This window comes from Mus musculus, chromosome 1, assembly GCF_000001635.26.
Source record: "Mus musculus strain C57BL/6J chromosome 1, GRCm38.p6 C57BL/6J".
NCBI lineage: Eukaryota > Metazoa > Chordata > Mammalia > Rodentia > Muridae > Mus > Mus musculus.
The window spans coordinates 188,514,692-188,539,836 of NC_000067.6; the positions used below are offsets into that span (position 1 = coordinate 188,514,692).

General features: G+C 40.7%; 1 protein-coding gene across 1 annotated transcript in view; it reads left to right on the plus strand.

Moving 5' to 3' along the window:
• Ush2a (usherin) overlaps nucleotides 1-25,145 on the plus strand; it is a 702,660-nt gene that overhangs the window by 251,854 nt on the left and 425,661 nt on the right. Inside the window, exons 21-25 of the mRNA NM_021408.3 lie at nucleotides 8,637-8,767; nucleotides 16,968-17,094; nucleotides 18,448-18,549; nucleotides 21,618-21,797; nucleotides 23,007-23,137. Of these exons, the coding sequence (NP_067383.3) occupies nucleotides 8,637-8,767; nucleotides 16,968-17,094; nucleotides 18,448-18,549; nucleotides 21,618-21,797; nucleotides 23,007-23,137 (671 nt within the window). The remainder of the gene's footprint in view (nucleotides 1-8,636; nucleotides 8,768-16,967; nucleotides 17,095-18,447; nucleotides 18,550-21,617; nucleotides 21,798-23,006; nucleotides 23,138-25,145) is intronic.

Consider the following 25,145-nt stretch of genomic DNA (forward strand, 5'->3'; position numbering starts at 1 on the left):
ACATATCATGTTTGAAAAGAGTATAAGTAGAACCCAATAGACTGTCTTGCATTGGTTCACCTTGCAATGCTTCACTGATCTTTGCTGACGACACCCTTGCATTCGTTTGCCTTGCAACACTTTGCTGGTCTTCAGTGATCTTGGCTTGTCATGACTTCACAGGGAAAAATACACCAAAGAACTTTTCATGGTTGCCTTTTGCCATTTCCACAGACTCATGCTAATTTGCTGGAGCCTCACAGTTTCTTCTGGATCTTGATGCTGCTACCAACTCATGTTTAGTCTTTGCTGATTGGACTGGACTGCTAATACTGATTTGTGTTTGATGTTTTAGACTGAACTGCTGGTATCATGACAATGAAGATTAGAATAACCTCCAAAGAATTACTTCTAAAGAGGTCTACATCCTCCTTGTCCTATTAACCATCTTTATCCCCTACCTTTGATGAGTGGCCTAGAAGGAAGATTGAAGTGTTTAAGAAACCTTATTAAAGTAGGTTTTGAAAAACCTAAGCCAACAAACTGCAGCTGCAAGTTGGTGGAATTTGATGACTTTTTGACAATGCTTGTTTTATAAAAGGAATATGAGACATTTCTCCATGTTTACTATATTTACTATGTTGGCAAATAATTCTTGAACTCTCACTATTTGGCATGAATCCATATATATTTAAAAAATTTTAAAGTATGTGTTTATTTTTGCATAATTATGTGCATATATATACACATGTATATTCACTGAGCTAGAAAACAATAATAGATCTAATATAGTTTAGAGATATGTGTCAGAAAGCTTTCAAATTCTTACTAACAATAAAACCCCATCTTACTTAGAGATGGATGTTTTTGTAGCTAAAATTTTTCTTTAACCTAAGCTTAAACACTACTTTTGCTAGAGTCACTTGTTAAAATATTGATAATAAACAATTAAGGCAGATACTTCAAGGAACCAAAATGTATGCTGGATAGTTTGTCCCAGAAAACCCAGGAGATAGATTGGATAGATTATAATTCACCTTTCAGTTAAATTGTGTCAAAGTTAAATAGCATTGAGAATTGAATGTTTGACCACACCCACGGACTCATGTGTTAGAACACGTGGTCCCTAAATGGTGGAGTTGCTCTAAAAGGTTGTAGAACCTTTACTAAGTAGAGCACTGTAGAAAGAAGTATATTACTGGGGTGGGTCTTTATGTTTTATCCCACCTTACTTCTAGTCTACTTCCTACTTCCTGACTGGGCATGAACTGTGGCCAGCTACCTTCCTGATATCATGCCTTCCAAACCACGATGGGATGTAGCTCTTCAAACTGTAGGTTGTGTCTTCTTCTTCTTTAAGTTGTGTCTTGTCAGGCATTTGATCACAACAATGAAGAAAATAACAAACCCAATCATTTGGTTCATGTTTAAATTATTACAACCCAATCTTAGGCAAAACACATTGCCACAACAATTTAAAAGTAGAGTCTATTGTATAATGAATGAAGTATGCATACCTGTTAAGATGATTTAAATTGGGTTTATGCATCATCTATGCAAGGTTGTTGAAACTCTATAGCTGTAAGATATTAGCAAAAGCATTCTAATTATAAATGTGATCCTTTAAATTATATAGTCCAGTCTTGTGAAATCTTGACTTTATATCAGTAACTACATATAAACCTTGGAAAGTAACCTGGAGAGCAAGAAATTGATACATACCTATATTGATACGGCCATTTCTCTGTTGATATTTAATGCAAATGTAGGTGAATATTAGAATACATGTACATATATCAATGGATGAGTAGTTATATAAACATGCATGGATAGCAATCTCTCTATCTCTATTTCTCTGTATATCTATTCATCTATAATGTGACCTTATCTAAAATTCTATCATATTGCTTATAGTTTTTCTATTATAATTAGGCTAACATTGTTCTCAGACATCTGAACTATTTTCCATGGCTCCTGGTGATGTTTTAGAGCTCTGGAATTGCTCTTGGTAATCATGTGTGCACTGAAGACTGTCACTGCAGGGAATCCTCTGTCCTTATGTTTGTCCCTTTGCCTAAAAGGCTTCTTGTCCTTCAGACGTACCTAGCTGGCCCTTCTTTCTCTTTTCACCATAACTTTTTGAATGCTTTATAGATCCTTATAGTCATGTTTTGTTCTGCCTTGATTTCACAAAACAGTAACTCAAAAAACAGGCACTAAAATAAGGAAGAAAATTCAAAGAGTTAGGTAATAACAAAACAGTGATGGGCAAGGTCAGCTGTCATCACCCCACCTACTGGGTCAGAAACTATGTCTGTTTTTCCCAAGTCACAACAATAAATCAGGTTTCTCAGTTTCACTATTGGTGTGTTCTGAAGAAGACAGAAGTGTGATACAGTGTTTAAAAGGGAATATAGAAGTATCTCAAAAGGAGACTGTCTTAGTTAGAGTTTTACTGCTGTGAACAGACACCATGACTATGGCAACTCTTATAAGGACAATATTTAATTGGGGCAGGCTTACAGATTCAGAGGTTCAGTCCATTATCATCAAGGCAGGAACATGGCAGCATCCAGGAAGGCATGGTGCAGGAGGAACTGAGAGTTCTACATCTCTGTTTGAAGGCTACTTAGCAGAATACTGACTTCCAGGTAGCTAGGATGAGGGTATTAAAGCCCACACCCACACTGACACACCTACTCTAATCATGGCTACACCTTCTAATAGTGCCACTCCCTGGGCCAAGCATATACAAACCATCACAGAGAACCACAAAAACCCTATTCTAAATAACGTGTTTACAATAAAATATCTTCAATACATGCACAATATATATATATATATATATATATATATATATATATATATTCATTCAACTCAACAGTAACACAGCTGAAAAGATCTGATCTTTAACACACAGGCTTTTGTTTATCAAAAGAAAAGCAGAAATTATTTACTGTTATGTGAATACAAAAAGTGAAAGAGTTGAGATAATATTATATAATCTAGCCTTGACCATCCAGTTCAGGGCATTCTTACGGAGAAGCTGAATTCTTGTCCACTGAAGAACTGTGAGGAAGAAAAAATTGTCATATATAAGAAATATCATGAGACAAAAATATTCTACTACTAACAAAGCTGTGTCTGTGGAACAAAACGCAAGCACAGAAACTGACTGGGGACAAAGTGTTAGCATGCTAAAAATAGAAATTTCCCCAAGATTAAACATTTATTTAGCAAATATTTTTGAGGACTCTCTTTTGTGCCAGCCACTATTCAAGGTGTTAAGGATGCAGAAGTAAATAAAACAAAGTTCCTCCAGTGTCTGATGATTTCTGAGGACATTTTAAAATAGTCAGAGGAAAACAATAATCTAGCTAAAACTCATGCTGTCTGACTAGATAGATAGACAGACAGACAGACAGACAGATAGGTAGACAGACAGAAAGATAGATAGATAGATAGATAGATAGATAGATAGATAGATAGATAGATAGATAGATAGATAGACAGACAGACAGATAGGTAGAAAGATACAGTGTTAAGTGGCTATAGTCTGCAACAGTCAAGGAGATCAAATCCTTTGTATAGAAAGAATACTTAAAAATCAATAATTAAGAGCAAACACTCTTTGTGGTGATCCCATGGGCTCCTGTATTTGGATGCTTAGTCATCAGGAAGAGGCACTACTTAGGAGGATTAGGAGGTGTGGCCTTACTGGAGAAAGTGTGTCAAAGGGGCAGGCTTTGAGGTTTCAGAAGCTCAAGATAGGCCCCTTGACTCTTGCTCTCTTCCTACTGCCTTGGATCCCGTTGTAGAACTCTTAGTTACCATGTCAGTCTGCATGCTGCCCTGCTCCCTCCCATGGCAACAACAAACTCAACCTCTGAAACTGTAAGCCAGCCCTAATGAAATGTTTCCTTTATAAAAGTTGCTATGGTCATCCTGCTTTCTCTTCACAGCAGTAGAACACTGACTAATATGCAACATATCTCAAAATACGGTGAAGCTCCATCCCATTGAGATGCCATTCTATGAGAGAAGCTCAAACTCAGCATTCACTCTAGAAATGCACATTAAAAAGCAGACTAAGATTCTATTACCTAATCCATCTGATCCTCATTGGTCTCTCCTGGAAATGCCAGGCCCGGATTGCTATGAACGTTCAAACTGCTGAGGCTGACAGTGGTTGTAAAACGGTGAAATATGACAAAAAAAGCAAAGCAATTCGAGAAGTCTCTTGTCCTGAACTAAGAAATGAATCGGTGGTTACCTTTTAAGGGGTGAAGCTGTGGAGGGGGAGTAATGAATGACGAAGGCAGAGCCTCAGCCAGAGAAGGAGAAGGGAAGGATGAAGGCAGAGGGCAGGGATCATAGTAGTTAGAGCAGTCAGGAAGGCAGAGGCCGTGGATCACAATGGTTAGAGCAGTCATGGGGAACAGGGTATCTGAAAAAAACAGAGTGAAGCTTGAGACAGTAAACTGCGTGACTCTGAAAAATAACAATTATAGCCCCATGAGCCAGATAGACTGGAGAAAGAAAGGATAAATAACAGGAAGTGAGAGGTACAATGGAGCCTAGAGAGTAAGGCAAGGAGCCTCGGCCAGTAGGAGGAAGAGGCAGGGATGGGACTGGAATTATCTTTTGGTGAGATCATTCTACCAATATATTGGTGAGTGTGTGTGTGTGTGTGTGTGTGTGTGTGTGTGTGTGTGTGTGTGTGTATACATATATATACATATACACATACACATACACATATACATATATACATGTATATATAGTATGCTGTGTGTGTATATATGCACTGTGTGTTAGTATGAATATGCATGTGTGTAAATGCATATGTATACTGTGTGAGTGTATGCATGTGCTGTGTTAGTGTGAATGTGTGTGGATGTGAATGATGGAGTCACAAAAACAAAGGAAACCAGCAGGAGAGAGATTGTCACAATTGAGGAGAAAGGGGGGAGTCCTTTGCAGCACATGATAACACACACATGGAACCGATTCTTAAATAGTATGCCAAATGGCCATTCATATACAATTTCAGAAAAAAATCAATATTGATGGTGAATGCATTTGAACTTTTGTCATCACTAATAATATAAAAATTAGACAAACGACGTCAAATTATCATGTTCTTAAATAATCCATTTTCAGAGTGTGGGGCCAACAGACATTCCCACCAAAAAGTGCATGCAGATGGGAAACTTTCTATTTCTACAGCTATTGTAGGATATAAACTTACAAAATGATTCAGCATTTGGTGTTGGTTAGATTTTCTACTATAGTATATAGAAAGGCAGGGAAATGAGCATGGTATAGACTGATCCACGCAACAGCCCTGACATTCAGTACTCAGATAGAAAAGACGTGCACTTGGCCTCCAAAGGCTCAGGCTCAGTCCTCTACGAGTCTCAGAAAATCCTGATTTCCAGCCTCTCAAATCATAGATGTCACTTTTGCCTGGCTCTGGGTTTGTACAAATGGGGCCTTGTACATATTCTCTCCTTCGTGCTGACTGTGCTTGGCTGATGCTTGTGTTTGGTGAGGCCATGGACCCTTGAGGAGAACTTAGTGTTATCACGTTCCTTTAGCAATATGATTCGCAATGCACTCTAAACACCTGTCCTTGTGTCTACAGATAAGTGAAGCATTAGCCCTCTTTAGAGCTAGAACATATATTCCATCTACTTGTTTATGAATTTGACATTTGTCTAGTATTATAACACTGTGTTTTATTTCATATATTTTCTTGCTTGTTATACTGTGTGTGTATATGTATATATTTATATAAAACATATTATATAGTAATCCAATCAAATATATCTGTGTATACATAATCACTGGGCATATTTGCTGACACTTGTCCTGCTAGCCTAGAGTAGTGGCCACTGAAATTTGGTTCCTTAAATTTATTTCCCAAGTGAATGTGTACACTTTGGAGACAATAAAAGCACTCTATTATTTCTCTTCTGTAAATACTGATGTTGAAATTAACTCATTTCTTGCCTTGAGACAGTGCAGATCTCCACTTTATGAAGTGGAAAGCTGCTATTCACTCTGCTGCCTGTTTGAGTCAGTACTGTAGCTTCACACGGCTGTCTACAGTAAAGCTGTTAGGATGGCTTGTCTGGCAGTGATCCACAAGTTTTCTTCCTCTTGGACCAGAGGTGGAAACACATTTGTAAGGCAGAGTGCAGGGAGAGGAGGAGATGCCCTGTAACCCAGCTGCAGTCGAACCCTCTGTCCTCACAAGGGACTTCATAGCTGCATTCATTCCTTTGGCCAGTGTAAGTCACATGGCTAAGCCCAAGCCAGCACTTAGGAATCTGTAAATAAGTGACTTCCATTGGGGAAAAGAGGGTGTTAATTATCTTGAATAATTGTGCATTTAACCATTCTATCTCATTGTAAATTCAATAACGTTTTCCTTATTTCACCCATCCATCAAACTGTTATTATGTTTATATTTACATATATTTGTTTGTGAGTTTGGTTCATTTAAATAATTGATTACACAAAGTAAGCATTTGGTTCAAATGCTAGGATTCGTCTATCTGCATAGCCACAGTAATCTAACTACTAAGCACGCGCTTCAATGGAATTGTAAGAGTTCAGTCTCCTACTAGAGTCTAGGAGAAAGAAATTCACTTTCTGTTTATCTTGGCAACATGGAGGAAAAAAGATGTCAAGATTGAGAGAGATGTGGCTGACGACATCAAATTAAGTTGTCTTCCTTGCCTTACATTTTCCCTTCATGTGAGAACCTTACCTCTCTGTACAGATTTACCTATTTATTGGTCTAAAACACATTTCTTTGTTCTAGAAGGCCTGCACATTTAATGTTTGGGGGGAAAACACATGCATGTGTACACTCGTTGAATGGTGTGTAATAATTGAAATATCCCCAAATGCATCATAACTATTTAAGTATTCACATAATCCTTGGTTATTTTTTTCTTTCACCAGATTTCTTAAGTTACAGTGGACAACAGTGTCCTGAGATTGAATGGCTGCTTCTCTCTTCCTTCCTCACTCCCTGGCTTCTGTCTCCTGGTGCGGAGATGCCATTCTGCCCATTAGGAGAGAGCCAGTGCAGCCTTCCTTTTTGAATTAGTGTTATTTTTATCCAATGCCCTTGAGCTACTTAGCTTGGAATTTCCACCATAGTATTTGAGAGGGAAAGATAAAAAACTAATGGTCAGGCTGAGCCTCTCATCTCCCTTCTCCTCACCTAAAATCTCAATATAGTTATGAAATACACCTGTGCACAATGTTAAAGGACAGAATGGGAAGGTGGGGCAGACAGGATGGCTGAGATCGTTAAACTGAACCAAAGCTCAGTCCCTGTCAGCTTGACACAGCCTAGAGTACATAGAGTCATCTGAGAAGTGTGTCTCAATTGATAGATTTACCAAATCAGACTGGCTAGTGGACATTATCTGGAGGTGGTAGACAAGATTACTTTGATGGTTAATGGATATCAGAGGACCCAGCTCACTGTGGGTGGCACCAATCCCTGGGCAGGCAGTCCTGGGCTGTGTAAGACAGCTAATCACTAAAGAGCCTAGGGGTAAGCCAGCAAACAGCTAGCTCCTTCATTACTTCTGTTCTAGGCCCCTGCTCCTGCTCGAATTCCTACCTTGATTTCCCTCAGTGATGGATTAAAACCTGTAAATTCAAACAAATGCCCTCCTCGAAATTGCTTTTGGCCATGGTGTTTAGTATATGTCATAGCAACAGAATGAAGCTAACCCCACCCCATTTGGGTCCTTCAGTTATTAGTCCAGCCTATAAGGAGATATTTTTTTAAGTGTTTATAATCCTGGTCTACTGTGTATTACTGCTGGAATCAGAATTCATTCATTATTTATTATGGTGTTTTAGCTTTTGTTTGATTTTCAGGTATGCTGTTGATCTCTTTATTCTTGCTCTGCTAATTTTACAATGGGACGTATCAGAGCTGACTGTGACAGTTAGATGTCATTACTAGTTCCTGGACCTTAAGTGAAACGCTCTCTCCACAGGAAGGTCTCCACATATGTCCTGTGTAGGTGGGATCCCAAGACTGGAGCTGGGACCTAGCAGTGCATGTGAGAGGAATATTGCAGATCAATTTCTGAGAAAGGAGAACTGGCTGAGAGTCTAAAAGCTCCCACCATTGGCTGGCTCAATCACTTAGTTCCGACAGGCCAGCTCATCCATAGCTTTCTGTTTTAGCATCTATTGTTAAATTTATTTTTCATTTTCATAGTATTTAAACAATATCCTCTAGAGTTTTTCATTTACATCAAAACTCTTTTATTTTTAGGACCTTCTGGTAGTATTTTCAAATTGATATGATTAGGTAGCCAGTGTTTGCGGGCTGGCAGTATGACTTTTCAGGTGGACAAGATTTTTAGACACATTTAAACTTCATTTTATATTGATTGACAGGACTACCATAACAGGTAACATAACTTCCAAGTTCTTCTTAGCCTTACCAGGAATATATTTAAATCCATCGAATAGGACCATCCCAACACACTGCTGTATATAATTTCCTGACTGTATTCACTCCATCATAAATAATAATGAAAGTAAATGTACATTTATCAGAAAGAGTCAAAGAAATGGCAACCCCGACTAACTGATACCATTTACATCTCTAGGAATCAAGGCCAGCTTCCGGACAAGGGTGCCTGAAGGGCTGATCCTCCTGGCACTGTCCCCTGGCGACCAGGAAGAGTATTTCACCCTGCAGTTGAAGAATGGCCGTCCTTACTTTCTTTACAATTCCCAGGTAAACTACTAGCCATGATGGTTGGCATTTTTGAGACTGTCGTGTGGATGCTAGGTACTAAGGTAAGCATACAAATGCTCATAAAACGTCCTCACCTGAGACCCCCCCAGGGCTTCCAGAGGACATTCTGCCTTATCTACAGCAGAGTTTCTCAACCTTCTTCCTGCTGTGACCCTTTAATACAGCCCCTCGTGATGCGGTGACCCCAACAGTAAAATTATTTCATGGCTACTTCCTAATTGTAATTTTGCCACTGTTAAGAATCAGAACGTAAATATTGATATGTGACCCCAAGGGGGGGGGTCTGCATCCTAGCAATGAAGAAAATGAAAATTACAAAAAAGGAAATGACTTCCCACAGTCCAAATAGCAGAGCTCTCTCCAAACCACAACTATTCAAGGAAGCTACGTGCTTAAAATTAGTGTGCTACTTTATGATAGTTCAAAATGTATAGCTGCAGTGCATAATGTGTACAGAATGTGTGCCTGGATGCTGCCCTTCAGGAGGCTGGGGCTCAAGGACTACTGTGCATTAGAGACCAGCCTTGGTACATAGTGAATTCCAAGCCAACCTGGGCTACAGGGTGAGACCTTGATACAAGAATAAATAAACAAATGATTTAAAATAAATCTGAACATATTTTCTTTTTCTTCAGAGAATAAATGATGACTTTGTTTTCTCTCAGCCTGTGCTCTTCTCTCTTCCCTTTCTTCCATCCTTTAGTATTTTACTTAAGTAGTTAACTACTTAGCTAGCAAATGTCTAAGTGATAGTTAAGTACTGTTTAACTTCATGTTTCAGATGTGGACATTTTTACCGTTTAATACGGGGTGTCCAAGCCTGGGTTCTTCCTGCAAGGACACAGAGTGTCTACACAGGGTATCTGAGCCCAGGTTCTCCCCGGAAGTTCAACCTAAAAATAATGAAGTGATTAATTTAAAATGTTCTGTGAATATTTAGAAAGAGGTGTTTGAGATCACATGAGTATAAAGTGGAAGCCTTGGTCAGCGCGGTCAGTCTCCACAGGAAGTTCTTAGTGGCCGTTAGACCTTAGGGAGCCCATCTAGCCTGTGAGGGATTAGTGAGGAAGGAGACCATTTGCTCTCATTAGTTTACGTCTTCCCTCTAAAACCTGTGACTGAAGTTATGAGCGCTTCTAAATAAATATGTTATGTGATATTTCAAAACTGGTTGGGCTTCCCCACACTGCGTCCAAGGTATTCTTAGGATCCTAGACTAAGAGCTGAGGTGGAGGACCTCAGACTCTTGCAATCTGGAAACCTAGTGACCTGAGGCAAGAACTCGAGCTTGAACACTAAGTGAGCTCCCAGAGAGAACCGGGGCTCAGATAGCCATTGAACTTCTGGGGAGAACTGGGGCTCACACACCCTATGACTTTTCGGGAAGAACCAGGGCATAGACACCCCATACCCTTGTAGAAAGAACCCAGGCTGGACAGACACCCCGTGACCTAAGGAGTGAGAGGTAGCCAGTACCTCTTGGATCAAGTCTGTCTGAGGGTCCTGCCAGGCTCAAGAGGCAGATGGGACTTTCCTGCTTAGTGAAGCTGAAAACAGAAGACATGCCAGTAAAGGTTGCTTCATGCTGTCCTTGAAGTGGCCTGATAGGTCCTGAGCTTGGGAATTAGATGACCTTTGTGACAAGGACCACTGAATGCCCCACCCCTGCTAAAACTGAAGCTTCTTATTGGATGCTGAGAGAAACTACGCAGACAAATAGCATCTCCAGCAAACCCAATCGCCAAAGAGACAGGGAAGCTGCAGCTGCCGTGGAAGGCAAGGCAGATGGTCACTGTAGACAGAAATCTGCACACTAAAGTTGGTTCAGTTATAGAGCTGAAAACATTATTTTTTTTCCTTTGAACACTATAAGGAGATTAATTAGAGGAGGTATTTTTGAGGCTTACATTGGTAAAACATAAAGTTGGAGAAAGTTCCAGAACAGGAAGAAAAGGAGGAATGAGATAAAAATAATATAACATTTTAAAATGTCTGTGTTGATAAAGGGCCTCTTATAAACTTATTGAAAAGCCCTAGCAAATCCCAGCTAGGATTCAGCCCATTTTCTCTACCCAGAGTTCTGCATCCCAATCACGGACACATCAATGAGGTGGACTCCCTTCCACCCCATTTCCCAGGTGAGCATTCTGAGCCACAAGTCCATTTCACCCAATGTGTCCTAGTTACTAAGTGGCAGGTTTTACAACCATGCAGCCTAGGTCTAAAGCTAGGGAGGCGTTCCTGTAACATGGGGAGAGACTGAGGCAGGAGAATTACCAAGAGTTCAAAGTCAGCAGAGGTTTTTTTTAAGATGCTGGCTCTCAAAAGGAAAGATGAAGCAAGCGCCAAGCTGTCTCCAGGATGGTTTAGCATTCCTCCTGTGCTTCTCTTCATCAACAAACAAGGATGCTTCTGAATATTCAGAAACTTAGGACAAATGATGGTCTCAGTACTGTATGGAAGAGGGCTGTCAGTAAAGCATATGAACTGAAGGTGGAAAAGCACCTAAGATACCTCAAAGAGAAGCCAGGATAAAGGATAAAGCTCTCCGCATTGTCTTAACCCCGAGTGTCCAGAGAGCGCATAACTGATGGGTTTTAAAGGCAGAGACCATCTTGGATATGGAAGAGCATTAGACCAAGGGGGAAATTAAGACCATAGCAAAGCAAAATGAAAATAATAAACAAATAAAATTAGCTGTAGGAGACTAGGGACTGAATAGAAAGCTTTTTAATGCTCCTGCTTAGCAGAGGAAGTTGTTAGGAACTCCATCATACTGATGTCAATTTTCTATAAGATAAAAGAATGAACATTAAATAAAGGTTTTCAGAAGATACACAGATAAGCATGCTGGATGAAGAAACCAAAAGCTAACTTGTAAAAATCCACAAAAATCAGAGGAAAGCAGCGAAATCGAGCAGCAGATGCAGGAAGAAGAATGTCAGCGTTAGTGAGGAGCAGAAACCTGGCTCTGCCCTGCACTTTCTTATCTGGGGATATCTGAGCAGCCAGAGGGAATAAAGCTTTGACCATTTCAGCACTTACCCCAGAGGCTCTAACGTGGGCAGAGAGGCTCTCTTTAGGGATGACATTTCATCCTTGAAGCCACCACTTCAGTCAAATGCCAGCACCATCCTAAGTTAGAGCAACTGTCTTAGTCCACGGGATAGAAGCCATGTTGAGTGCAATTTTGGTTGTATTTTCTGTACAACTTGGTTAGGAACTTACAGGGTAAAGAGGATAGTTCAGAGAGTTAAAGTGTTTGCTGTGCAAATTCAGGGCCTGAGCTTGGATCACCAGCACACACATCAAAAGCTATTATGGTGGGAGCCTCTGGGAGACCAGTGACCCCTACACTTGCATCAGCCAGCCTAGCAGAATCTCTGCATGCCAGGTTCAGTGAGAGACCCTGTCCCAAAACAGAAGGTAGAGGGTAATTGAGGAAGATGATACTGTACTTTGACCTATGGCATCCACACGTACACCTGCACACACATGTGTGTACTCACACAAGCACGTGTATGCAACACACATGTACACATGCACACACATACTCACATAAGCACATGTATGCAACATCATGTGCACATGTACACACACACACACATACACACACACACCCCAAAAACTTAGAAAAAAGAGAACTCAAATCAGCCTCTGAAATTAGGCTTACATGTACACATGCACACACATACATACTCACATAAACGCATGTATGCAACACACATGTGCACATGCACAGACACACACACAGAAAACTTAGAAAAAGAGAGAACTCGAATTGGCCTCTGTGATTCAGCTCTGTGTCACAAACATGAAAAAGTGACATCCCACAATCCCAGGAACTACAAACGACCTTCCCAGAATACGTTTTGTAATAAATGCATGCACGGACACACCCACACCCTTAAACATCTGAGGAAAAGCATTAGGAGAATGAAAACTGACTCCAGATCTGAATGCCAACAGCCCATCTCTTTTGATGTGAGTCCTGCTCTTTCAAAACTCTGGGGTCCTTGAAGACTGCAGAGGATGAAGGGACCAAACAATGCCACTCCTCACTCAGCAACATGAGTTCCATGGCTCTCTGGAGTCCCATCAGATAGACAAGCTGGCTCAAGTCACAGTGGAACTGTTTTTGACCACTTTCCATCCCTTCTGCTCTCTTGGCCCAGCTTCCCAGCTCGCCCACCCCTCTCTGCCCCATACAGCTTCATCCTAAGTGTCCACTGAGTTGGCAGATACTGGCCAAATACTAAGAAAACCAGGCTAGTAAAAGTAGGAAGGCAGGTGGAGAAAGGAGGGCTCTGCGATGCTGGGTAAGCACATTTCTGTCTAGAATAATAATCAGTCCACACGAGGCAAAAGCTGTCTGTTTTCAGCACACTGACAATTCACTTACCTTTGAAAAGGTAAGGAATTGGTTGAGCAGGCTTGCCTCGGGTGTATTTGAGAAGATATAATCAGATATATTATACTAAATGCTCCTGGGCCAGGAGGCAGCCCATGAGGCAGCGAGCGCCAGCCAGCAGGGGCTGTACCCTCACCCACCTCTAAGGAATTCACAGCTAATGCAGGTTAACTGGACATGTCTGCCAACTGCATAATGAAGACCATGCTTATTTTTAGACAATTATTTAAAGTGCCAGATAGAGAAAAAATCTCAACAGTCTCCGCTTGTTTGTTCTGACTTTGGGATAAGAAACTGAAGGTAGATTCGTATGCGATGTGAGAGATAACTCACACTTGAAGAAGTGGATGCATTTGTTTTGTGCACCTGATATTGACATTATAATTACGTGTGTTTTAAGCACTTTAAGCATCGCTGTAAGTCATTATTTTCCTTTTCTCTGTAAATTAAGACAAGGTTGCCTAGTGGACTCTGTATTGTTCCCACTGCAATGGTAATTATACGTTTAATGTGTTTTCCTTATTCGAATGTCACCGCTTTATCCCTAGCCCAATCCTTAGAAAATGTGGATGCAGGCTAAGCACCTCTGACAGGTTACCCGGTTAAATGTCAGATCTCGGGGACTAAAACTGTACCATAGCTAAATCCGATCACCTCTTTTCTGAGATGACATTTCTGGCTTTCGTGATCCTGCAGTGACATGTTAGCGCTCGGTGATTTTACTTTGCTTACGGGATGCTTTGACTTGTCCCAAAGTAAGTTGTGATAGAGACCTCTAACTGATTCTTCCTGAATCCGTTCACAGGAATTTAATTTTGAATTTGGAAAAGGGACATTTTCTAGGTATTTTAACGTCGCCCTCTACAACCCGATTTCAAAATAACTTCATATTCTCTCCACTGTTTCGAGTTTAAAATGTCTTAATAAACATTTTGAGAGCTGATTTGTTTGAATAGCTAGCTGTAAAACCTCCACAGAGGGAGGCCATACGGCTAAAACCCACCAAGCTCCTCCTCTGAGTGTCTGGTAGCTCCACTGGGTAAATATGTAGGGAGAAGAAAGGAGATGCTTAGTGAGAGTTAAAACTGGAAATGTGTATCTCAGGAACTGAGTGCTGGGAATAGTTGTTAAGAGGTAAAAACGAGGGAATAGGAGAGAGGGTTCACCAGTTAGGAGCACACACTGCTCTTACAGAGGACCTGAGTTCTATCCCAGCACCACGTCTGATAACTCACAACCATCTGTAAACTCCAGTTCCAGGAAGACCTGATGTCCTGGCCTCTGCATGCAGCTACGAATACACACGTGCACGTGCACGCACAAACACACAAGTACACACACTTTAAAATAATAAAAATAAAGCTTAAAAAGAGATCAAAATGAGAGATGAATTGCAGCCCTAATTTCTAGAGTTCCACCGAGTCTCTAAAAGCTACGGTATTCTAGTCCTTTGTTTAGCTACGTCGTCAGTTTTGCAGAGACTTGATGAGGTCTTGCCCAGCTTTAACCTAATTTGTCCCTTAGTTTATTCTGTACTCATTGCGTTCACGGAAAATACACTGAACATTCTATTTTTCATAGACAAGGAACCTTTGAAAATAAAACTTTAAAATAATTCTGAGTAGACTGTAATTGCCATGCCGGGCGTTTCCTATGCACAACCCTGGATCCAATTGTAGAATCATTATGATGGGGATGCTGGCATCCTCAACAATGAATGCCTTGCAAAGCTCCTCTAAGACTTGAAGCAAGTTTGACGCACCCTGCTGCAGGATACCTCAGTGGATTTGCAACTGAACAATATGATTTCTGATGGCAAGAGCTCTCCCTTGCTTCAGATTATTGCCAAACACAATCTACAGAGCCTCTGCCTCAGACACCTGATCTTTAAAATGCAGAACCGTTTGTAACAATTTTAACGCTAACTAAGTACACTTTGATGAGACAGCGTTTAATAAAATGCTCATTAATTTCATCATTAGCAAGGGTATGCTCAGAAGTAAGCCAGTTTCTTATGTCACACCCAATTAGCATCCCATGCTAGTAATCCCATTAGTATTGTTGAATTCACTAATGGAAAAACTAATGGGCATAGTACCAGGGCACATTAATTGGGCACGACACCAGTTCTGGTTTTAATTATTAAACTACGATAATGAAATGTGTATTTGTAAAATATTAAAATGTTGAAATAGAGTTGAAGAAAATAAAAGAATAGGTAGAAAAACTGAGAAAGGAAAAGAGTCTAGGGTTAGAGATAACTTTGGAAATGGTCGTGTGCCTTGCTGCCCAGGTTGTCTCTATAAGTTGGGATATTGTCCATGTAAGAAGGAACTACTTGTACTGTGGGAAATTGAAAGCTTCTTTTTGTTGGTTTTGTTGCTGTTGTGGTTGGCTTTTTTTTTTTTAATCTCAGTAACGTTAAGTTTCTCTATATCCTGTGTGCTGCCAAGTATACCATGAGGCTTAACAAAGGTCAATTAAATGTATAGAATGGACATAGCCTATCTTTAGGGAGATATAAACAACTATTTTACGTAGGAAACTATGGTTAATGCCTTGTGACTGGCCATGTGAATCTATTACATTAGAGAATTACAGGCTTTTTCTCTTAGGAACAGTTGACTAAAATTGTTAGTATTTGATGGAACACTCAGTAATTAAAAAAATTATTTGTATTTTGTAAGAGTCAGTGTTTGCCTGCATGAGTAGTATACCATGTGTGTGCAGTAACTGAAGAGGCCAGAAGAGGGTGCAGAATCCCACAGACTGGAGCTCCAGATGGTTGCCAAGTTCCATGTGTGCGCTGAAAATCAAACCCAGATCCTCTGCAAGAGCAGCCAGTTAAGCTCCTAACCCAAGCTCTTCAGCCCTGATTCAAGATTATGTTTAAAAATATATACTACTTAAACCAATCTTGCTTGCAGTGTCTAAGAACTTGCAACAAGTTTGCATTTGATTTTTCTCGGTAAATCAACCTTGAAATTAAATTTATCTTCCTTGGGTTTGGAGGGATCTGTTTTCTTTGTCATTAGTAAATGTTGGCTAATAGGGATGGAATTTCTTATGTGGACTCTGATTTGCCTATGGCTCTCTTGTGCTAGACTGTCTGTCTGTCTCTCTCCTCTGCTCCCTTGTCCTTGCCTATTTTGTTGATCTCTCCTCTTGGTATCTGCCATTCACTGTCATCATACTCATTTTCACGAACTCATTTTCCACTGTGTTATTATGATCCTACCATAACTATAAATGTTAGATTTTATACTACAAAGTAATGAATACCAAACTTAACTCAACACCTAAGTTTAATAAAAAATTACTCATTTTAACATGGGTCATCTCCCTGCCCCTCTTTCAGTGCACATTAAGAAATTATTCATGAAAAGAAGCTAATTTTCCAGATGTTTGTTTATCCTTAGAATAAATTTTCACCACTTTTCTCAGTTTTAAATTCTTCTCTTCCTCTTTACAATTTTCCATGAACAATAAAATGTGGGCATAGATACCCAAAATACAAGTGCCTTTGTAAGAGAGGCTGGTCTGGAGCCTTCTGTTCTTATTTGGTCATCATGGTTTTCAGATGCACACCATGGGTGATTAGTAGACGGCAACTTGTATGTCAAGAATCTGGAAGAGTGGCTGCATTGTGTTGGGATCATAATGCTGATATCTATGAACTGGTTCAAAACATCTATGTGTGTCAGTGACATCTGAATGTGACATTGATTGATTGATTCATTCATTCATTCATTCATTCATTCTCTCAAGGGAACACTAGTGGAAGTTACCCCAACTGATGATCCTAGTCAAGGATACAGGGATGGAGAGTGGCATGAAATCATAGCAGTCAGACATCAGGCTTTTGGCCAGATTACTCTTGATGGACAGTACACAGGTAAGGGCTGTGTGTGCGTGTGCATGCATGTATGGGTGTGTGAGTTCATGTGCATGTGTGCACGTGTGTGTGTGTGTGTGTGCATTCTTGCACATTTGTGTGTATGTGTGTGTATGCATGTGTACACATGTGTGCATGTGCATATGTGAATTTCACATTGATTTCTCTATTCAGTTTCACACTAATCCCTGTGAGATGCCTCTTAGTTGGTCTTGGCTTTCCCACTGGTAAACTCTAGCCATCAGCTCCTTGTCCAGGTAGGATTCCAGTAAATCAGAGATGAAAATGAAGTCACCATCAGCCATGCTGTACTTTGTGTATAATTCACACCATGCAGGGGCTCTTGATTGCCCGATCGATGTTCCCTTTTGCCTCCAGAAGGCAAGCAAGGAAAGCAAGATCTATGCACAAAGATGTGAAAAAACAAAAACAAAAACAAGACTCAGAAATGTAACTGACTCCTCCCAGTTCCTTCAGTGGGTAGGCAAGACTCTGCCCACATACCCAGTGCTTGCATTTGACTGTGGTTTTCTTCCCAGCTGGCTCTGTCTTCCATTTTCATCCAAAGATATAGGTTTTCGTGGATTCATTTAGGCTATGACTGATTTTAATGAGCTCCTACTATATTCCACTATTTTTCTAGGTGCTCAGAGAGCAAAGAGTAAACAGAGCTTTGTAGTGGCTGTGGTGTACATGGAGGTGGTTCCAGGAGACAATAAATAAAAGTATAAAGTCATAACAAGTTATGGGAATGTAAAAACAGGAGAGGTAGGTTTGTCTGTGTTGATGAGACTTTAACTCAAGGGGAACTCAGCCTAATTTACCCTCTAGGGACACTGAGGAGCCTTCTGGGAACGGCTTCTTATAGTCACTAGTCCAGACCCCAGAAACTCATAGCTGATTGGCATGGGGCCATTCACGTGAAAGGTCTGTGCATTGGGAGGAGTGTTGAATTTGATTCAGGACTATTGGGTAAGGACTTCCTGATAACATTTGAGCAGAGAAATTAAGGGCCAAGGAAGGGACCATGAAAATATCTAGAAAGAAAGGTGTATGTTTGTGTCAAAACAAAACAAAACAAAAAGTAGACATCAAGCCAGGATGAAGGAAATGGTGGGCAACAGGCCCTAGGGGCATCAGAACATTTTATGTTACATGTTAGGGTCTGACAAGGAGGCCAGGTCAGTAGCAGACAGAGAGAGGCTGCTGATGAGATGCCGGCTTACAGCAGCTGCCTATGTAGGAACAAGGAGGTATGGCAGATGCAGGAGATCCGGGTACTAAAGATCCGTGATGAGTCTCACTCTGAAGACGCCCCTGGGGAAGCTATAATTCTCATTTCCTCTCCCACAGGCTCCTCTTCTTCTCTGAATGGAAGCTCCGTGACAGGAGGCTACACTGGACTGTTTGTGGGTGGAGTGCCACAAGGTCATAGCGTCCTCCAGAAGAGGCTTGGTAAGTTTCACAGGAAGTGGAAATAGATATTATCCTCATGCTGCTTTTGTTGTGGTGGAAACACTCCAGCAGCACAACTGTAAGAAGAAAGGATATATTTAGCTTGTGGCTCCGTCTTATAGTCCTTCTCCACGGGGAAGCCATGGCAGGAACTTAAAGGAGTTAGTCACATCCATGGTCAAGAGCAGAGAGAGAATGAGTCCATACCTGCTTACTATTCAGCTCACCTTCTCCACAGCCAAGCACTCAAATCTAGGGAATGGTGCTGCCCACAGTGGGTTATGTCTTTGCACATCAAGCATTAATTAAAGGGCATCGCTCTACAGATGTGCCCAAAGGGCAGTCTCCTCTTGATAGTCACTCATTAAGACTCGTATCAGGTGATTATACATTTTTCCAAGTTTATAATTAATACCAACCAGCATGATGTTGTACTCAAAACTAAGTACAATCAATTTAGAGTACTTATAAGTATGAAAGGGTATTATTATCATTATTGTTGTGTGTATGTGTCTATTGTGTGTGTATGTGTGTATATTGTGTGTGTATGCGTGGGTGTTAATTTTTAGCCCTCTTCTTTCTCATGGCAACTTCAATAGTTCTATTTACCTTGTCAATGTCAAATGAGTTCCATTCAAAAAGTTCATTAGGCTTTTGCCAAAATGGCTTATATTTAGATTCATATAATTGTAGAATGTATGTAGAGATTTTTTTCTGAGACTTTTTAATCCAAGGGAAATAACACAGGAATGGGGAACTTGACTCTCAGAAACATTCCAAGTGTATTGTGTGACAGTCACAAAAGAGGTGACCGATGGATGATCCTATCCCAATCCCCCAAATTCTATAACTAAGATATTGGGGCTGGAAACATGGCTCAGTGGATAAAAGTATAGTTTGTTCTTTCAGAGGACTTAAACTCTATTCTCAGCACCACATGGTGGCTCACAATCTGGCATCCTCTTCTAGCCTCTGCAGGTCCTGTGACCACTTGATGTACAAACATACAGATATAAATATAGAGATAGACAGACAGACAGACAGATATAGAAATATACAGATATAGATGATATAGGTATATATAGGTGATAGATAGCAGATAGATGATAGATAGATAGATAGATAGATAGATAGATAGATAGATAGATAGATGATAGAGAAAACACTAATACATATAAAATAAATGGAAAGTAAGTTTTAATGATATTAATAAAATATATTCTATCGTAAATAGGGAGGGTTTTACTGTGAAAAAATACAATGACCAAAAGCAACTTGGAAAGGAAGGGGTTTATTTCAGCATACAGTTAAATACTGTCATAAAGGAAAGTCCGGGTAAGAACTCAGGGCAGCAACTGAAGCAGAAGCCACGGTGAAACATTGATTGCTGACTTGCTCTTCACAGCTTGTTCAGTTGCCTTTCTTTTACATTCCAGGGCATTCTGGCCAGGGGTGGCACTATCCAAAATGGGCTAGGTACTTCCACATCAACCATTAATCAAGAGAATACTACACAGGCTTGCCTATAGGCCAACCTTATGAAGACACCCTCTCAACTGGGATTCTCTCTTTTCAGATGACTATAACCTGTGTCAAGTTACACATACACACACACACATGAATGTACACATAGTCGCAAACATGTAGCACATATACACACCTTACTTTCAGCATACAAAAAAATACTCCAATATGAAACTAATAGAAGTTACCACCAGGGATGTAGGGAGGCTGGCAAGATGGCTTTTGTTGTCTATCCAGGCAAGCTGAATTCAGTCCCTGGGATCCACATGATAAAAGGAGAGAGCTAATTCTGACAAATTGTCTTCTCATTGCTACATGTTCACCATAGCATGCATGTGAAACACACACACACAAATAAATATAATAAAAATTTACATGACTCTTATAACAATCACCTCCAAGAGCCTACTAATGACCTTAGGGTTTTTCCATGTCTTACTAGGGCTCACAGGACACCTCAGGGGTTCCTCTCAAAAGGCTTCCATGTAACATTCCAGATGTCATGGAATGGCTGGGACCCTGGGATAAGTGTGGTCATCCATGTGTATGAATGTGTGTTTGCATGGGAGGTATTCATTGTTCGTGTGTGTGTGTGTGTGTGTGTGTGTGTTCATATGTGTGTTTGGTTGGGAGGTAGTCATGGTTCATGCGTGTGTGTGGTGTATGTATTCATATGCGTGTTTGGGCAGGAGGTATTATTCATTGTTCATGTGTGTGTGTATTCATATGTATGTTTGGGTGGGAGGTATTCTTTGTTCATGTGTGTGTTCATATGTGTGTTTGGGCAGGAGGCATTCATTATTCATATGTGTGTGTGTGTGTGTGTGTGTGTGTGTGTTCATATGCATGTTTGGGTGGGAGGTATTCATTGTTGAGTTCTTATACACCTATGAACATGTGCATGTGTCCATGGATGTCAGAGGTCTATGTCTGATATCTTCAATGACTTTCTGCCCTTTATTTGTGAGATAGAATGGAATGGCTCTCACAAAGAATGGAGCTCTTAGCTTTGTCTAGGCTGAGAGTCCAATGAGCTTCAGGGACCCTCCTATGTCTCCCCCTTGCCCCTGAGCATTGGGGTTGCCAACAGTACTGGGAGGAAAGGATTCTTGGCTTTTTGAGTGAGTGCCTGGGATCCAAACACAGGTCCCCAGGTTCCTGTCAGCACTTCACCCACTGAGCCCTCTCCTAGCCCTAAACCTCACTTTTGAAAGTGTTTAGCACTTATATTGGAAACTTATGATAACACTTTCTGGGTTAATTCAAAAGGCAGCATTCTTGCTAACAGCAAAATATCAAATTTTGCTTTAGTTTTTTTCATAAATCTGTTTCCGCAGATTCATTGTGAATGAGCCAGAGTCAAACAAGAAATTGCAACCATTCACTGTAGCTACTGGGGTTGCATGACTTGTGGTACCCAGGAACTTGGGGTACTAGTGCTTGTAGGTTTCTTCTTTTTGAATGTCAAGTAAAATGGATTGCTGAACAATTAACTCTACACCATTGAATGAAGTGTGTTCCCTGATGCCTTTCACTTTTTGCAGAGATAATCCAAAGAGGTTTTGTGGGCTGCCTCAAGGATGTGTTCATCATGAAGGGTTACAGCCCCTCTGGGACGTGGCTACCTTTGGATTGGCAGAGCTCTGAGGAGCAGGTGAATGTTCATCCCAGCTGGGAAGGTTGTCCCACCAACCTAGAAGAAGGAGTTCAGTTCCTAGGAGCAGGTGAGATGTGGCTGGTGACTCACTCGGCTTCTGTTAACCATCTTTCTGTTACAATCACAAAGTACATGAGGAAGTTGACTTAGGAAGATGTAAGCTTAACATCGGCTCTCAGTTTTCCGGGTTTCAGTGGTTTCTGATGTGTCCCTAGTGAGAATGTGTGACCTTGTAAAACCACTCTTTGCCAGTGAGAAGGAGAGAGGTCACACTCTTCCTCTCATGTCTCCTCATTGGTCCTCAAGGTCTCCCACTAGATGCCACTTTTGAACAATTTGAGGATATTTAAGAGCCACACACTAGCAGTACATATAGGTTCTTTTCACGGTCTCATCTAACCTCCTCTGCCCAGTTTACTTTATGAGTTTATGTTGTGGAACTGTGTACATTGAATCCTACATTATTTTCAAAGTATGGACATAAAATATAACTGTTAAGATTCATGGGACGTACTTAAGAGTGACATCTCTGGTGGGCCCCAGAGTAGTTTAAGTGTCACAGTTCCCATGTATAAATCAGTTGACAGATGTCAGCATGTAGGTGAAAAAGGGGCGCCAAGGAGTTTTCATTGCTAAAATGACTCAACATCCCTATTCCCCTTCAAATATAGTTGAAGGATGTGTGTCAAAGCTCAGCAGGGGTTAAGCAGACCTCTGAGGGACCTCTGGTGAATTGGGACATCCCTGCCACCACTGTGGAGGCTGAGGGAAACTGTGAGGTAGTGAGCTTCCTTCCCTCCTGCCTCTGTGTACACCCCCACACCTGTGGCATGGCCCTGGAAAGCAACTGTGTGGCTTGGCAGATTTAGACTGTTCCTCATTAGACACCCAAGTCAGCCTCCTATCTCTAAGCTGATCAGTTAAAAAGTGGCTTAAACTGTGCAGTAACAAAACTGTAGTTATATTGTTTATTTTTCCATTAAAGGCAGCATTCTGAGCTTCTCTTAGCTTCCTCAAGGGGCTAAGCTTCATGCAAGATTTGTGTGTGTGTGTGTGTGTTTGTGTCTGTGTGTGTCTGAGGATGGTATCTGTTTCCTCTTCAAAGGTGTATGATGCTCATCTTGCAGCCCCTATAGACAAGAAGAGGGGTGTCATAGACTGATCTATCTGTCTTTTGTGTGATCTTCTAAACAAAAGTCATACCTTTCTCAGATGCTCGACACACTTTTATACTGCCTGCCTGATGCTGATGTGTATACACACTCTTGTCTTAAAGGATTTCTGGAGCTTCCTTCAGATACGTTTCATGCTGCAAAGGACTTTGAGATCTCCCTGAAGTTTCAAACAGACCAACTAAATGGATTGCTTCTTTTCATTCACAATACAGAGGGACCGGATTTTCTTGCGGTAAGTTAATGAATCTAATTGTGCTTATATGAAAACATCAGGCCCAACTTTGAAAGCGATAAATTGTGTGTTAATACCAAGCACAATGGCTTTTTTTTCCTACATTCACTTTTATTTTCATTTTTTTCCTTAAGTAGTCTTTATTTTTACAGGCCTGTGAAATGACTTACAGAGTTAAGATAATTTTTTCAACTGACAATTAGTACTATAAATGTTGTAAAATGAACAGAACAGAGCAGATGTTAAAAATTAAGGGAATCCAATTTAGTTTCTTAGTACATGAAAAATACCTCTTCATTATCTTTTGATATAGTTTCAAAATGCCTTTTATATATTTCACTCAGTGTCAGATAAAACACAATACATGAGTGTTAATGAGCAAAGCACTCCATTTGAGGACTCAATTACCATCCTTTAGAGTCTCTGTTTCCCTAACTCTAACCAGAACCAGCATGTAATCATAATTTTATGTCTCTTATTAGTATTTTTTTTATAGTTTGAATGATGAACATCTATGAATGAGTTTTACAGATTTTGAGATTTATGAAAATGTACTTTTAAGAATTTCTACTCACAATATTCTAGGTTGTTCACACTTTCCATTGAGGTGTTCCATTTTCAGGGCTGTATAATATGCCTCTCACCAACCCTACACTGTTTATTTCCACGTATTTGCTATGGTAAATAAGATTAATATGAGCAGATTGTAAATTTCCCTAAGTGCAGTGAAAAAGTGTGACAATTTTTATTTACGGTAAATCATTCGATCAAATGCTATTGTCCAAATTGAGTGAAGCGCTGGACAGATGGCATAGCGGTTATGAATACTTATGTTTATATCTTGCCTCTTCCAGCAACATATCTCTTAGTGTTTTCTTCCTGTTTTCAGCTCAGACTCCTCTATGGCGTGAGCCCCTCCTGGCATCCCAGCCTTTTGCCCTGATGTCTGTGTGGTAATGGTGGCTAACCATCTCCCACTGGGATCCCAATGAACGTATGACAGATGTCTGTATTCATTGCGTCACTCTAACCGAATGCCTGACAGAATTAGAAGGAAGAGATTTACTTTGGCTCCCTCCTTGGTCCTTGGCAGTTTTTAAGAACATCATGATGGCAGAATCACATGCTAGAAGCTTCTATTCCATGAAGAACAAGGGGAAATATCAGAGTCAGGACAGAGAAACAGGTGGCCTTCAGAAATACATTCCCAGTGAGCCACATTCTCCAACCAGCCTGCGTGTCTTACCACAACCACCTCAAAATTATCTAGTCTGATTTATTCACATTTCTTTTTGTTTATGTGTATGAGTGTTTGGCCTGCACATATGTCTGTGTACCAATGTGTGCAGGTGCCCATAAAGACAAGAAGAAGTCAACAAATCCCCAGGAACTAGAGTAACTGATGGTCGTGTGCCACCATGTGGGTGCTGGGAATTAACCTCAGGTCCTCTACAAGAGCAGCAGGTACTCTTAGCTGCTGAGCCATCTGTCTGGCACCTCTCTTCAGTCTTTACCCAGTGGGTTAAACCATGGATGACGTATGAACACTGATCAGCCCTGGATATGCCTTTACCTGCACAGACAGGGATGTCTGCTGATCTTCCGGGTGACGCAATACAATCAAGTTGGCAGTCACATAGCCTTGACTTTTCACACACTCTTCTGTACAGCCTGCTGGGTGATCTCCCATAGCTATACTCTTGGTTTCAAATGAGGGAGCTGATTAAGTACACAGCAAGTGAAGGAAAAAAGGATGAATAGCGAGTAGCAGAAAGACAGAGAGAGAAACAGATGACAGACAGATATCACAACACCATCCAATCATCTTCTCAAAACCCCCAGCAGAAATCACCCGGGGAAGGAAGCGCCATGAAGTCCATCAGCTAGAGTTTCAGTGCGGCCTGCACAGAGCAGGTTGTGAGCTCATCTGGTTCTCAAGCTAGGGCTCAGGGCAGCCAAGAGACACCAAGTAGGGAAACGGAGACAGTTGGAGTCCCCAACTAGACTT